The sequence below is a fragment of the Octopus sinensis genome, linkage group LG19 (assembly GCF_006345805.1).
Source record: "Octopus sinensis linkage group LG19, ASM634580v1, whole genome shotgun sequence".
In the NCBI taxonomy this organism is placed as follows: Eukaryota; Metazoa; Mollusca; class Cephalopoda; order Octopoda; family Octopodidae; genus Octopus; species Octopus sinensis.
The window spans coordinates 40,169,429-40,184,941 of NC_043015.1; the positions used below are offsets into that span (position 1 = coordinate 40,169,429).

Below are 15,513 nucleotides of genomic sequence, written 5' to 3' on the forward strand. Positions count from 1 at the left end.
TGTCTGTTGTACAGTATATTGTTCCTTTAAGATCCAACTTCTCCAGATCTTACCTACATGTGTGTTGGCTTTAAATTTGTGTGTTTAAGTGTCTTCTGTGGAGGCACATGGCCTAGTGGTTAGAGCAGTTGAGGGATCATGGGTTCGAATCTCAGACCGGGCAATGTGTGTGTTTATAAGCGAAACACCTAAAGCTCCACGCGGCTCCGGCAGAAGGTAACGGCAAACTTCTGCTGACTCTTTTGCCACAACTTTCTCTCCTTTTATCCTCCTGCATCTAGCAGCTCACCTGTGACAGACTGGCGTCCTATCCAGGTGGGGAACCTATAGGCCAATGAAACCGGAAAACTGGCCTTCATGAACCGGGTATGGCTCGAGAAGGAACAAACAACAACACCCGGTGTCTTCTAAGATGTAACCAAAAGGGTTTGGGGGACAGGAAGAGTTTCTTGCCATAGTAAGTGTGTGTGTGTGTGTGGCATTGGGCTCAGTAATTTTATGACAAAAAAGTGTTTTGCAAAAACTTTAGTTAGGTGGAGGGTGGGGTAACATTTTCTGTTTGATTCTCCCAAATGCTTTTGTGCTCTAATGGCATTTGATACTGACTGACGTTTACTTAAAATTTGTTGTTTCAGCAATCTCTCCGGATAAAGAGCCAAGTTATCCAATCATGTATGGTGCTACAACACCCCCTAGTGTGCAGGTACCAATTGGTTTTGAACAGCTTTCAGGTAAGTACTATATTGTCTGATGAAAATTGGGTTCCTGCCTATAAAATCTGATTGAAATATTCTCTCTCTCTCCCTCTCTTCATCCATCTGTCTATCTATTTCTCTATTCATCCATTTGTCCTTTTGTCTTTCTATCCATCTATCTATCTATCCAACCATCCATCCATCCATCCATCTATCTATCTATCCATCCATTCATCCAGCTATTTATCCTTCCCTCCATCTATCTACCCATCTGTCCATCCGTCAACCTCTCTGCCAATTTATCCATCCATCCATCCATCCATCCAATGAAACAACGGCCCCAATTCATTATTGCCATTTTCCCTTCCCACATCATACAAATTTATCCAAGCAAACAAATACCAATGTGTAATGTTTACCAATTTCACAATCCACTGCCTTCTCCACAGTTATTTCCTCAATTTCTACATTTTTACCCAAAAGTTACAAAGTGAATGTTGTTCAGGTCAGTGGTTGAGTATTTGTAGGTCAAAGGTCAATGCTCCAAATAATTAACATAAGTAAAATACAAAGACTTATAACTACAAAATGAAAACAAGATTCAGTTCTTTTTTTTTTTAATTCCATCAACCAAGAACAAAAGAATATGGTAATTTTAAGACCCATTTTGGTCATGAAGGACCATGGGATTGCACCTAGGAAGCTCTTCTTTGAGGCATAAGTCCAGGCTAGGTTGTTTATGAAAGACCAGCAGTCACCCATGCATACCAACCTCCCATCTCCATGTTACGGATGTTATCCAAGGGAAAGGCAAAGGGGCCAATACAGCTTGGCACCAGTGATACCAAAACTCATTTCTACAGCGGAGTGAACTGGAGCAACATGAAATAAAGTGTCTTGTTCAAGAACACAAAACAACAGCCCAGTCTGGGAATCGAACTCACTACCTCATGATTGTAAGCCCAATGTTCTAACCACTGGGCCATGTGCCTTTACTGTAGAGATATATTTCTAACATTTTGAACAAGCGCCGACTTACTCACGAGGGACCCCTACATCACTTCTGAGTTTACAGAAATAGCAGCCCTTAGACACACATACATACCCTTACACATACATACATGCATATACACCCCAAAACACGCTTATACAGACATACACACGCACATACACATTCACACACATACACATTAACACACATACATACCTATTTCTTTATTACCCACAAGGGGCTAAACATAGAGGGGACAAACAAGGACAGACATAGGCATTAAGTCGATTACATCGACCCCAGTGCATAACTGGTACTTAATTTATCGACCCCGAAAGGATGAAAGGCAAAGTTGACTTCGGCGGAATTTGAACTCAGAATGTAACAGCAGACGAAATACCGCGTAAAATTTCGCCTGATATACTAACATTTCTGCCAGCACGCTGCCTTATAGAGTGCTCAATGTTTTACCAGCTCACTGCCTCTGATATGACCTCGGCGGAATTTGAACTCTGAACGCAGCGGCGGGCGAAATACGACTACGCATTTCACCCGGCGTGCTAAGGATTCTGCCACCTCGCCACCTTTCACACACATACATACCCTCACACTTATAGACATGCATATATACACCCACACCCACACACCATATACACACACATACTCATGCACACATAGATACACATATCCTCACACATACAGACATGCATATACGCCTATACGCATACCATATACACACACAAACATACACACATACTCACATACACATAGACACACAGACAAATCCTCACATATAGACATGCACTCACACACACACATGGCCATCAGGTCACATGACCTACTTGAAGGTATTTAAAGCAATTTGATTCAGGTGACTTCACTTAGGAATGCATTGAAAGGAGTAAATCTTAACTAAACAAACACCCACATATACACACACCTACATATACACTCATATATACACACCCACATGCATATACACACTCCCATACATGCACACATACATTTACATACCCACATACACACACATACATTCATACATACACACACACACATATATACATCTACACATCCACATATGCTTACATATTATACATACATTCACACATATACACCCATTACATTCTACACCCTTCTAATATAAAGGTTTCATTGAACACTTGTCTGTTTCTGACATTACTTATCCTCTATTATTATTATTACTATTATTATTATTATTATTATTATTATTATTAATATTATTACTATTATCATCATCATTATTATCATCATTATTATTATTATCATCATCATCATCATCATCATCATCATCATCATCATCATCATCATCATCATATCATCATCATCATCATCATCATCATCATCATCATCATCATCATCATCATCATCATAAAACAATATTTTACATATTTATGTATGTCTTATCTCCCCTCTCTCCCTCCCTCCCTTTTTCTGCCTCTCTCTCTCTCTCTTCCTTTCACTTTCTCTCTCTTTGACACAAACACACACAAACACACACACACACACACACACACACACAAACACACACACATTGATGTCTATGTCAGCACAGATTTTTCGCTCCGTCGAAGACCAGAGAGAGAGAGAAAGAGGAGGAAGAAAGGAGAGGCTGGAGAGGGGGGGAGGAGGGAGGGAGGGATGGAGGCGGCACCATTCCAAACCCCGATAATGTCTTAGCTGTAATTAATCTGTCATATTTAATATCCAGTGTTACATATAGCTGTGATTAAATTGTCACATCAGTCATTAGTCATCAGTCACTTCTCTAACTCAGTCGACTTCCCCCGCCCCGTACTTTCACGTATGCCTGGTATATGAGTCATCTGTGGTGGTGGTGGTGGTGGTGGTATGAGCTGTATGGTCCTATGTGTGGTGTATTACAGAGGTGTATAACATGGTGTATAGTGGTGTGATGTGATGTCGTACAGCTGTGTGGTGTTGTAAAGTATTAACGCAACAAAGAAGGAAAAAAGACATTAATTCAATCACCATAATCATTTCGTTCAGAAAGGGAAACAACTCTAAATATGTTTCAGCCTTATTATGATCTCCTCAGCAAAATACAAACTTCAACATATCATCCTCTCATCAATGTTTTCACAAATATACTAACGTCTGATCATTAGTGTTTCACTGCAATTAGCTCAAATCCTCAATCCCCCCCTCCACTCACCACCCTCCCATTGCAGATTTCATAATTAGTTATGGTCACATGACCTAACTTTTTTCATCATCATCATTGACCCTGTCTTGCACCAAAGAACTCGTAGGGCTGGTTACCAGGTTTCCGTAGTGTAAAAGTGACTGAGATCACAACATTCCCCCTGGATGGGACACCAGTACCCCGCAGGGTTATTTCTTACACAGCTGAGTGGACTGGAGCAAGGTGAAATGAAGTGTCTTGCTCAAGAACACAATGCATCACCTAGTTCAGGAGTTGAAACCATAATCTCGCAACCAAGTGATCATGTGATCAAAGCATTCTTGCACATAGGCGTAGGAGTGGCTGTGTGCGAAGTAGCTTGCTTACCAACCACATGGTTCGGGGTTCAGTCCCACTGCGTGGCACCTTGGACATGTGTCTTCTATTATAGCCTCGGGCCGACCAAAGCCTTGTGAGTGGATTTGGTAGACGGAAACTGAAAGAAACCCGTCGTATATATGTATATATATATATATATATGTATATGTGTGTATATGTTTGTGTGTCTGTGTTTGTACCCCCAACATCGCTTGACAACCGATGCTGGTGTGTTTATGTCCCCGTAACTTAGCGGTTCAGCAAAAGAGATCCGATAGAATAAGTACTAGGCTTACAAAGCATAAGTCCTGGGGTCGATTTGCTCGACTAAAGGTGGTGCTCCAGCATGGCCACAGTTACATGACTGAAACAAATAAAAAAGATTAAAAGAGTATGTGCAAAAGACAGGATGGTCACGGTTGCATTGTCTATGATCTGCTGGACCATTACCGACCCAGGGCTAAACAACAACAGCAGCTGCAAAAACTGGATAATTAACCATTATGTGACGACCACAACTGTTTGGAATCGAATCGAATCCAATTTGTGAGCCTGTCCAGGTGAGTGGACATTATCGTCTAATCCCAGGTGAGTCCTGCTCCAGTGACAGACTTATGATCAATCGTATAACAAGTATAGAGGTGTCATATGGTGGTGGCGGTGGTGGTGGAGGCGTGGATGGAGGTTGTACAGGTGTTATAATTGAGGTGAGAGACATGTTATGTGGAGGTGGGGCAGGGGGGTGTTGTTACATTTCCAACATCGTTAATAATCAAATAGACATCAAGTGATCATCGTTTCATCTTTCGCTTTCTGTCTATGCCTTTCTCTCTCTTTCTTTCTCTCACCTTTCTTTCTCTCTCTCTCTCTTCCTTTCTCTCTCTCTCTCCTTTTCTCTCTCTTTCTCTCTCTCTCTCTTTCTCTCTCTCTCTCTCTCGCCTTTCTCTCGCTCTCTCTTCCTTTCTCTCTCTTTATCTCTCTCTCTTTCTTTCTTCTTTCTCTCTCTTCTTCTCTCTCTCTTTCTTTCTTCTCTCTCTCTCTTTCTTTCTTCTCTCTCTCTCTCTCTCTGTCTCTCTCTTTCTCTTTTCTCTTTCTCTCTCTCTCTCTCTCATAATGTTTCCCTTTTCTTCACCTTCACTATGGAAGAATCCAAAGTATCAAATGAACATCTGTTAAATACACACACATACGCACACACACACACACTCATGCATGTTCACACACCACACACACACAGTCGCACATGCACGCACACAGATATACACATACACACAAAAACACACTCACACAAACGGACAGACACGCACAGATACGCACACACTCACATGCACATACATACACACAAACACTTCCCCACACAAATGCTCACACAGACGCACACACATGCACAAACATAGGTACACATACATGCACACACATACATGAGTGCACATGCATGCACACACACACACATACATGCATGCACATACACGAGTGCACATGCATACGCACACATGCACTCACACACATGGGAACACACGTGCACACATACATGCACACACACATGGGCACATACATGCACACACACACACATGTGGGCACACACATGCACACACGGTTACACACATGCACACATACATGCATACACACATGCATACACACACATGCATACACACATGCATACACACACATTCACACACATATGGTCACACATGCATACACACATGCACACATACACATGGGCACACACACACACACGCACACACACATGCACACATACATGCACCCACACACAAACACACATACACACATACACACACACATGGGCACACACATGCACAGACACACATGCACCCACACACACACACACACACACAGAATGAACTGTAATATTTTTTTGCATTAATCTCTCCGTCCCGCTTCTCCTGCCCATTATTGGCGCAAGATGGAGAGCAAGTTCTAAGATTAATGTCAGACAAAATTCCCAGCAGATTCCCAGTTTCTCTACATATACAGTTTCTCCAATGCTTGATATACAGCCTGACCAATTCCATTCTCTCTGTAATTACATTTACTCTAAGAATTTGTTGTGACATCTCTGTTGGTGTTTGGAATAACATCTTGAGAAATATCCAATTCCTTCTTCGGCTCTTTTAGTCTTGTTTGTATTTCCTTTAAATTCTTTCCTTCTTCACATTGAAAATAATCATTTCAGAATGCTATTTACCAAACTGTGCCAATTTCCTTGTCTTAGAAAACCAGGAACAATACTTGTATTTCCACTCAGTGCTTCAAATAAAACAGAACAATTATTACTATTACTACTATCATTACTATTATTATTACTATACTACTACTATTACTATTACTATTATTATTACTATTACTATTATTATTACTATTATTATTGTTATTTTTGTTATTATTATTATTATATTATTATTATTAAGGGGGTGAGCTGGCATAAGTGTTAGCACTCTGGGTGAAATGCTTAGTGGTATTTTGCCTGTCACTACGTTCTGAATTCAAATTCCGCCGAGATCAACTTTGCCTTTCATCCTTTCGGGGCCGTACCAGTTATGCTCTGGGGTTGATGCAATCGACTAGTCCCCTCCCTGCACATTTCAGGCCTTGTGCCTATAGTATAGAGGATTATTATTATTATTATTATTATTATAGCAACGAGCTGGTAGAATCGTTAGCATGCTGGGCAAAGTGCTTCATGGTATTTCGTCTGTCTTTGTGTCTTAAATTCAAATCCTGCTGAGGTTGACTTTGGCTCCATTTTTTTTTTTTTTCAGGGTCAGTAAAATAAGTACCAGTCAAGCACTGGGGTCAATGTAATCAGCAAGCTCCTTTCTTCCAAATTTCAGGCCTTTTGCCTATCATAGTAGGGATTGTGATTATCATTAAACAACCAAGCAGGAATCTAGCCAAATTACTGATCCCCCAACATTTTTTTTTAATTGTGATGAATTTCTGGGTCTCTTCTGGATTGCAAACTATCTCATCGAATCACAGAAACTGACCATAAAATACTTGACAATATTCTCATCTTTAAAGGTTTCTTGGTTCTTCAAACCCAAGATAACATTATGCCCTTCAAAGAAATTAACATTAAGTACTGGGATGTAAAGTACTAGAATAAATACTACAAGGTATTTTGTCTGGTACTCTACCATTATGGAAGTCCATCACTGTACTTGGCTGGTACTTTATTTTACTAACTTTGCAGGAACAAAAGGCAAATGCCCCCAGAAGGACTAGAACCCAGAACATGAGGAGCCAAAGCAAATAGTTGTTTCTAGTTTAGGTACAAAGTCAGCAATTTTGAGGGGAGGATGTTGGTTGATTACATCATCCCAAGTACTTGAGTGGTACTTTATTTTATTGACTTAAGAAGTATGAAAGGCAAAAGTGGACTTCAGTGGGATTTGAACTCAGAACCCAAAGAGCAAGAATAAACACTGTTAAATATTTTCCCAACACTCTAATGACTCTGTAGCAGATAGCTACCAACTTTCTAAGCTAGGATTCATAACTGAATCCTCATTTTCCCTCAAGTCCTTGGCCTATTGTTCTCACTTGTTGCACCAAGAGATTTGTTTACCAAAACCACTCAAAATAGTTGTCATCTCAATTACAATGATTTTATGATCGTATCAATAAATGGCCAACTGAATAACCAATAAATATTGTCCTTCACTCATTTATGCAATGCATATTATTGCTGTACACGATGATTACACTTGGTGACTCCATCATCATAACTCTGTTCATCCGTTCAACTTAAGCATCAATAAACAAAGCCATTTGCCTGGTATTCTGCTTATTTCCACCAACTTTGTTCTTTTGTAAATTCTCCAATATTCACCAAAACTTTGATATTTCTAAGGTGGAGGCGCAATGGCCCAGTGGTTAGGGCAGCGGACACGCAGTCGTAGGATCGCGGTTTCGATTCCCAGACCGGACGTTGTGAGTGTTTATTGAGCGAAAACACCTGAAAGCTCCACGAGGCTCCGGCAGGGGATGGTGGTGATCCCTGCTGTACTCTTTCACTACAACTTTCTCTCACTCTTTCTTCCTGTTTCTGTTGTACCTGTATTTCAAAGGGCCGGCCTTGTCACTCTCTGTGTCACGCTGAATATCCCCGAGAACTACGTTAAGGGTACACGTGTCTGTGGAGTGCTCAGCCACTTACACGTTAATTTCACGAGCAGGCTGTTCCGTTGATTCGGATCAACCGGAACCCTCGTCGTCGTAACCGACGGAGTGCTTCCATCCAGATATTTCTAAGGGGTAAAACGAAAATATGACATTCATACTTTACCTAAAATTACTAAAATTTTCTGCTTAGCTGGGGCCATGCAGAGGTCGTGCCATGACACTGCTATCAGGAATAATTGGGTTATAAACTGAATATAATAGATTAGCAACAGCTGGGGGTGAAAACTGAATTATTTTTTCATTCATTGAGATTTTCCTTTATTTCTTTTCTACATTGTTTCGTTCAATAACCAATATTATATTTCTTGTTATCAGCTAACCATTGATTTTTATTTTACTTTTTTTTAAATATACATCCTATGGTAGCAGCCATTTTGAAAGGTGCATCAAATCATATTGTATTTGCTACTTAACGTCAGTGTGATACTGTTATCGTATTGTGTCGATATTATTTATTGTAGCAACTATTCGAATCATTGAAATTGTCATTTGTGTTGTTGCTGTTGTTGTTGTTATTAGCTGTATTTCATTTCCGCCATTGAAATATCTGGTTACCAGCCATAGCTCTATTTTATCCATGAGATATAGCTTGTTATCAGCTTACTTCTCTTATCAGTATTCTTTCCCTCCCAGTCAACTCTTTTGATACCAACCTACCCGAGACCGCCCGTGGTTCAATGATGCAAACTTCCTGTTTTGTGGTAATCCAAAGGCCTTTCCCTCAAAATTCCATCTCAATTTACTGTTTGAATCCTTTGCCTGTCCCATGTATCACACGTGACTCAGAGGACATGTTCCCCTTGCATCCATGCATTGTATATGATACACATTCACAATTAGGCGCAGGAGTGGCTGTGTGGTAAGTAGCTTGCTAACCAACCACATGGTTCCGGGTTCAGTCCCACTGCGTGGCACCTTGGGCAAGTGTTTTCTACTATAGCCTCGGGCCGACCAAAGCCTTGTGAGTGGATTTGGTTGACGGAAACTGAAAGAAGCCTGTCGTATATATGTATATATATATATATATTTGTGTGTGAGTTTGTGTGTCTGTGTTTGTCCCTCCAACATCACTTGACAACCGATGGTGGTGTGTTTGCGTCACCGTAGCTTAACGGTTCAGCAAAAGAGACCGATAGAATAAGTACTAGGCTTACAAAGAATAAGTCCCGGGGTCGATTTGCTCGACTAAAGGTGGTGCTCCAGCATGGCTGCAGTCAAATGACTGAAACAAGTAAATGAGTAAAGAGTAATTGTTTTTCATCCATTAGAGCAACTTGGGATTTTGCCTTTCATCCTTTTGTGAGGGGGCCAATAAAATAAGTACCAGTCACACACAGGGGTCAATGTAATTGATTATCCTTCTCTCCCAAATTTCAGGTTTTGTGCCAATAGTAGAAAGGATTATTATTATTATTATTTTCATCATAAAGGTGATGAGCTGGCAGAGTTGTTAGCACACCGGGCAAAATACTTAGCAGTTGTTACATTTTGAGTTCAAATTCCACCAAGGTCAACTTTGCTCTTTATCCTTTCAGAGTCAATAAATTAAGTACCAGTTGAGTACTGGGGTCGATGTAATCAACCAGTTCTCTCCCCCAAAATTTCAAGCCTTGTGCCTATAGCAGAAAGGATTATTATTATTATCATTATTATTATTATTATTATTATTATTAATATTATTATTATTATTAAAGCAGCAAACTAGAATCATTAACATGCAAGACAAAATAATAATAATAATAATCATCATCATCATTTCATCATCATCATCGTCTAGCATCCGCTTTCCATGCTGGCATGGGTTGGACGGTTCAACTGGGGTCTGGGAAGCCAGAAGGCTGCACCAGGCCCAGTCTGATCTGGCAATGTTTCTACGGGTGGATGCCCTTCCTAATGCCAACCAATCCATGAGTGTAGTGGGTGAGTTTTACGTGCCACTGGCACAGGTGCCAGGCAAGGCAGGCAACAGCCACGATTGGATGGTGCTTTTTATGTCCCACAGGCACGGAGGCCAGTCAGGGCGGTGCTGGCAACGGCCATGTTCGGATGGTTCTCTTATGTGCCACCGGCACTGGTATCACAGCTACAATTTCCATTGATGTTGATCGATTTTGTGTTGATAATAATAATAGTAATAATAATAATAATAATAATAAACCCATTGTATTAATATATGAAGGCCTGTTTTTTACTGACTCATGGATTTTTAGACAACTGTATTTGTATGCAGAAACACTCATACAAACACATACACACATATTCAGCCACTCACACACACACACACACACGTGTGTGTATGTGTGTGTACACATGTCTGAGTGTGTCTACACATGTCTGAGTGTGTCCATGTGTCTGTCTGTGTAAATGTTTGCATTCTGCACTAAACCTGAAAATAAAGTCTCTGAATCACAGACCATGTTCTATGTTGACAATTGCTTGTCAATAAAATGTTCTGCTAACAGTTCTGGGAATTGGTGTAGAATGGAACGAAAAATTTGATTCTTAAAAAACAAAGAAAGATTAGCAACAGAAAGAGCATCTAGCTTTAAACAATGCCTCAGTAATAGGTGCTGGTCTAACCCATGCCAGCATGGGAAACAGCTGTAAAACATATATATAGTATATATGACACATGTGTGTGTTTGTGATAAGAAATATGCTTCTTCACCACATGGTTTTAGGTTCAGTTCTGCTACATGGCATCATTGGTGAAGTGTCTTCTAATGTAATTCCAGGCTGACCAAAGCCTTGTGAGTAGTTTTGGTCAATGGAAACTGAAAGAAGCTTGCCGAAACTGTTTGTGTATCTGTGATCATATGTATATCTCCTTGTCTTGACCTTACATGGGGTTAATGAGTGTCACCATGATTCAAGTGATGTCCTCTGTGAAGAATATGTTTGGTCAGGGTTAAAAATATTTACCTTGCCTGGAAACAGGGTTAGGGTTAAGGTTCATCATCATCATCATCATCGTTTAACGTCTGTTCTCCATGCTAGCATGGGTTAGACGGTTCGACCGAGGATCTGGGAAGCCAGAAGGCTGCACCAGGCTCCAGTCTGATCTGGCAGTGTTTCTACAGCTGGATGCCCTTCCTAACGCCAACCATTCCGTGAGTGTAGTGGGTGCGTTTTATGTGCCACCTGCACAGGTGCCAGGCGAGGCTGGCAACGACCACGATCGGATTGGTGCATTTTGCGTGCCACCGGCACAGAAGCCAGTTAAGGCAGTGCTGGCATTGGCCACGATTCGGATGGTGCTTTTTACGTGCCACCGGCATGGAAGCCAGTCAAGGCGGCGCTGGCATCAACCACGATTCAGATGGTGCTTTTTACATGCCACTGGCACAGAAGCCAGTCAAGGCGGCGCTGGCATCAACCACGATTCAGATGGTGCTTTTTACATGCCACTGGCACAGAAGCCAGTCAAGGCGGCGCTGGCATCGGCCACGATTCGGATTGGTTATTATTATTATTATTATTAAGGTGGCGAGCTGGCAGAGTTGTTAGCACACTGGGCAAAATGCTTTGCAATATTTCACCTGTTGCTACATTCTGAGTTCAAATTCCACCAAGGTCAACTTTACTTTTTATCCTTTCAGGGTCAATAAATTAAGCACCAGTTGAGCACTGGGGTCGATGTAATCAACTAGTCCTCTCCCTAGAAATTTCAAGCCTTGTGCCTATAGCAACAGGAATGGTATCCAGCATCCAGTAAATCTGCCTTGACACAAATTCCATCTGACCCATGCAGGCGTGGAAATGTGGATGTGAAAATCAGTGATGATATAAATACCATGCGTGTTGTGTATATGTGTGTGTGTGTGTGCATGTGTGTTTAACAGAAAGTACACATCACATTTTTCTGTTGCTTTTTTTAGGTCATCACATTGACATGTGTTTTTTTTTCTTTGTTTTTGTCTTTCATTAAAGCAACAACAGAACATCTGAACTCTTGGCGTCAACAGGGGGGTAGGGAGAACGGTAGCTGTGAGGTCAGGGGGGGGATAGCAACACAATTATCCTTTTTTTTTTTTTTTTAACTTTTAGCTGAGGTTTTTTTGGAATATTTTTTAGGGTTTCCCCCACCCTCTTGAATCAGAGAAGTTGGGTGATCCTTCTTTATTTGAAGTCTGTGAGAGAGAAAAAAGTAACACCATTGAGATAACAAAGGTTAATTAGTTAAATATTGAATGTCAGGACTAATTTACGTAACCTTTCACCTCAAATGGTAAGGAGGGTAGGAGTGGGAGGAGGAGGTGGAGTGGTGTGTGGTGTGTGTGTGTGCGCGTGTGTGTGTGTGTGCGGTGTGTGTGTGTGCACGTGTGTGTGTGTGTGTGCGCGCATGTGTGTGTGTGCACGTGTATGTGTGTGTGTGTGTGTGCTGTGTGTGTGTGTGTGCTGTGGTGTGTGTGTGCTGTGGTGTGTGTGTGTGCTGTGGTGTGTGTGATGTGTGTGTGGTGTGTGTGTGTGTGGTGTGTGTGTGTGTGTGGTGTGTGTGTGTGTGTGTGGTGTGTGTGTGTGTGGTGTGTGTGTGTGTGTGTGGTGTGTGTGTGTGTGTGTGTGTGTGTGTGTGTGCTGCGATATATCTTTCTGTCACCCTCCTTATCTTCTTTCAATATTCTTCTGTTTCCCTTGAGCTTAAAACTAAAATTGCCCTTTAAAAATCTGTCTGTTGTGTCATTGGATGAGCCGGATTATAATTATGTAACTCTATTGTAACCATACTGCACTGTACACTCATACTTTGGTGCTACGGATCTCCCTTTAACGGATTTCGGAAGCAGCGGACAAAATCTGGAGCAGCTGACTCAATTGGAAAGTCCCATGTGCCACAGATGGAGTTGTGGCAACACTGGACACAAACCACTGCTTTGAGAACTGACGGCTAAATGGCAGGCAGTCACTTCATTCACATCAGTGTAACAACACATGTAGCTCATTGCTCCATGGTTTTTTGCCCTTCATGTACTGCTGACACATCTGTATCACCAGCACAGCCTACAACCAGTTGTCCATTATTGGGTGCTGCAAAGTTCCAGTGACTCAGAATTAAATTCTGAGGCACCACTATACGACCACGGCATATTAACAACACCTCTTCACCATCCATGTTACGTCTGATTTTAAATTTTAAAATGTTGAATTGACAGGTATTATAATGTATAATTACAGTGGACAGGTATTTTGCACTGTCAGATTGGATCGGCTGCTTGATTATAAGTACAGTACCTTCTCTCTTTTCTTTTCTTTTTTACTTGTTTCAGTCATTTGACTGCGGCCATGCTGGAGCACCGCCTTTAGTTGAGCAAATCGACCCCAGGACTTATTCTTTGTAAGCCCAGTACTTATTCTATCGGTCACTTTTGCCGAACCACCAAGTGACGGGGACGTAAACACACCAGCATTGGTTGTTAAGCAATGCTAGGGGGACAAACACAGGCACACAAACATATACATACACATACATATACATATATATACATATATACGACAGGCTTTTTTCAGTTTCCGTCTACCAAATCCACTCACAAGGCATTGGTCGGCCCGGGGCTATAGCAGAAGACACTTGCCCAAGGTGCCACGCAGTGGGACTGAACCCAGAACCATGTGGTTGGTAAGCAAGCTACTTACCACACAGCCACTCCTGCGCTTACTCTATTTATTCTTCTGTCTTTCGTGATGTAATTGCTGATATTAGCCACTCTTAACATAACCTCATCTTAGTGTCAGTACCTGCAACAAGCAGTTTCATTGGACTGATGTTCCCCACCTTTTTGTCCGTAGTACCAAGGTATGAGCGTACTGTAGTGTACCACACTACTTTGTAGAGTACCATACAACCTGTAGTATGACATATTGTTGACTAAGCAAGAGAATCTTTAGTAGTTGCTCAGCTGGATGGAAATAGGAGAGAAATCTTGCTGTTATCACCTCATATTTTATCTGCATCATTTTAAAACCAGGATGTGTTGGATGCAATGAAATCCCTCTCCATTCAATGAGGAAGTTTGGGGAAGTGTTGAACTGCTTTAGTTGAGGATGCACATAAATGGAAGGGATAGCTGGCTGGTCGGTTCAGTGGTTGGTTGGGTTCTGCTATATTGTGTCTCCTTTTCCTGATAGCACAGGATTGTTGAAAATGAATGCGATTCATTTCCAATCTTCTGTGAAAACATGTCTGGTCATGGGTAAATATTACCTTGCTTAGAAACAGGTGAGGGTTTGAGACAGGAAGAGAATCTGGCCATAGATTATCGGCCTCAATAAAATTCCATCTGACTCATGCAAGTATGGCAAAGTGAACGTTAAAACAATGATGATGGCCATTATCTGCTGTGGCCATTACCAGTGTCAAGTAAATGGCACCTATGCCGGCGGCACATGAAAAACACCCATTACACTCTCAGAATGGTTGGTTTTAAGCCATAAAGATCATACCAAATCAGACTGGAACCCGGTACAGCTCTTCAGCTTACCAGCTCCAGTCAACCCATCCAACCCATGACAGCATGAAAAACAGATGCTAAATGATGACTATATATATAGAGAGAGAGAGGTGAGAAAGTTGGTGTGTGGAAGCACGTGGTTGGATATATAGAAAATAGAAAAGAGTGAAAAAACTACAGAAGGCTTGTTTTATAAGGTTAAAGAATATATTTAAGTCGTTATGTTAGAAGAATATTATAAAATTTTGCATATAGTAACATAGTCTTTGGAGAAATAACCGGTTTCGTGTAAACTTTTCAAATTTCTCAAATGTCTTTACCTACATCGTGTCATGCCTGGAACTCTTCTTTGCACTGCATAACGAAGACATGACACGATGTAGGTAAAGACATTTGAGAAATTTGAAAAGTTAACACGAAACCGGTAATTTCTCCAAAAACTATGTTACTGTATGAAAAAAATTTTTAACATTCTTCTAATATAACGACTTAAATATATTATTTAACCTTATAAAACAAGCCTTCTGTAGTTTTTTCCCTCTTTTCTATTTTCTATATACATATATATGTGTGTGTGTGTGTGTGATTATTACGGATTATAATATCAGTGTGTTTTGCTGGGTTTTCTTTTAA

General features: G+C 41.0%; 1 protein-coding gene across 5 annotated transcripts in view; it reads left to right on the top strand.

Moving 5' to 3' along the window:
- The window catches only part of LOC115222110 (anoctamin-4), a 132,565-nt gene that overhangs the window by 29,608 nt on the left and 87,444 nt on the right, over nt 1-15,513 (top strand). For all 5 annotated transcript variants that reach the window (XM_036511328.1, XM_029792237.2, XM_036511327.1 and 2 more), the window contains one exon: nt 636-731. In XM_036511328.1, coding sequence (XP_036367221.1) covers nt 636-731 — 96 coding nt within the window. The remainder of the gene's footprint in view (nt 1-635; nt 732-15,513) is intronic.